The sequence below is a fragment of the Empidonax traillii genome, unplaced genomic scaffold (genome assembly GCF_003031625.1).
Source record: "Empidonax traillii isolate 1590-97213 ecotype Southwest subspecies unplaced genomic scaffold, ASM303162v1 scaffold1433:size205388, whole genome shotgun sequence".
Lineage (NCBI taxonomy): Eukaryota > Metazoa > Chordata > Aves > Passeriformes > Tyrannidae > Empidonax > Empidonax traillii.
In genome coordinates this window covers 6,952-8,192 of record NW_020956626.1, presented here as the reverse complement: position 1 = coordinate 8,192, position 1,241 = coordinate 6,952, and the positions used below count along the sequence as shown (strand labels likewise).

General features: G+C 71.2%; 1 protein-coding gene across 1 annotated transcript in view; it reads left to right on the top strand.

Annotated features, from left to right (window-relative positions):
• Positions 1-432: 432 nt before the first annotated feature.
• The window catches only part of LOC114070083 (lysine-specific demethylase hairless-like), a gene marked incomplete at its 3' end in the record, with an annotated part of 7,662 nt that continues 6,853 nt past the window's right edge, over positions 433-1,241 (top strand). The window contains exon 1 of the mRNA XM_027907288.1: positions 433-982. Coding sequence (XP_027763089.1) covers positions 433-982 — 550 coding nt within the window. The remainder of the gene's footprint in view (positions 983-1,241) is intronic.

Sequence of the window (1,241 nt, the reverse complement as noted above, 5' to 3'; positions counted from 1 at the left end):
TGAGGCAGGGCCGCGGGATGCTCCCTATCACCCCCCCCCCCGCAGCCACGCGGGTGACAGGCAGTGACAAGGGACCCTTCCCCCCCACAGCCAGGGTGACACCAACCCCCTCTGCTCCCTCCGCAGGAGTTTTACCCGAAGAAAGAGCCCGGTTTCCACCCCCCCGCCAAGGACCACGCGGCGCCGCAGCTGCTGGGCAAGAGCCAGGCCGGCCAGGACAGGGATGGGGACGGGGACGGGGAGCCGGCGGTGCCGGAGCCTCCGGGAGCCCCCTGGAGGGATGGCCGAGCCGGGGGTAGCTCGGCGGTGCCCCCTGCCCACTCCCGCACGCCTCCCCCCGGCGCCAGCCATCCCCTCTTCCTCCTGCAGCCCGGCGCGGGGGGCTGCGGGGGTCCCTGGGTGGGCGCGCGGCCCCACGGCGCCGATTTTTCCATGGAAACGGGGCCGGGACGGCCCTCGGAGCCCAAAGATGAGCGCCTGGGCTACCAAAGCCTCCAGCCCGGTTCGCCACCGGGATCCAGAGAGTCCAACCCGTCGCCTCTGCTCACGGACGGGCACTATCCACCGGCTGTGGCCAAGCCGGAGCCCCCCGCAGCCTGTCTGTGCCCCACCCCGGGCTGCGATGGGTGCCCGGGGGTGGGCTGCAGGGTGCCCAACCCCTTCGAGCCCGCCCTGGGCATGCCCGGGGGGCGCTTCCCGTGCCCCCCCAGCAACCACACCAAGCTGAAGAAGACGTGGCTGACGCGGCACTCGGAGCAGTCGCTGCCTCGCCTCAAGGCTGCCCGGCGGGACGGGGGTCCCGAGCCCCCCGGGGAGGGCAAACGCTCTGCCAAGCGGCCCCACGGCACCGCTGAGGGACCATACGCTGCCAGCGAGGGCGCCGGGGCGGCCAAGAGGGGCACGAAGACCACCGTGTGCCCCGGGGATGGCCCAGAGAGTGGAGGGGACCCCGAGGAGAGGAGGATGGAGCTGGGAGAGGGAGGTAAGGAAGGAGGGTGCTCGGTGGGGCTGGAGACAGGGTGGTGGCATCACCCAATCCCAAAAAGAACTTTTGCATCCCCTGTCCCGGCGCCCACAGCACGAGTTGGGCACACGTGAGGGCTGGGAAAGCTGCTGCTCTGGGGTTTTCCCTGGCATGACTCGAGTCTGGCAGCGATTCCCAGGGCAGGAATGGATGGAAATGCTCCTGTGGGGCAGCGTGGCACCCTCGGGTGGGATGCCCGGGGCGTGGAAGTGCCGTC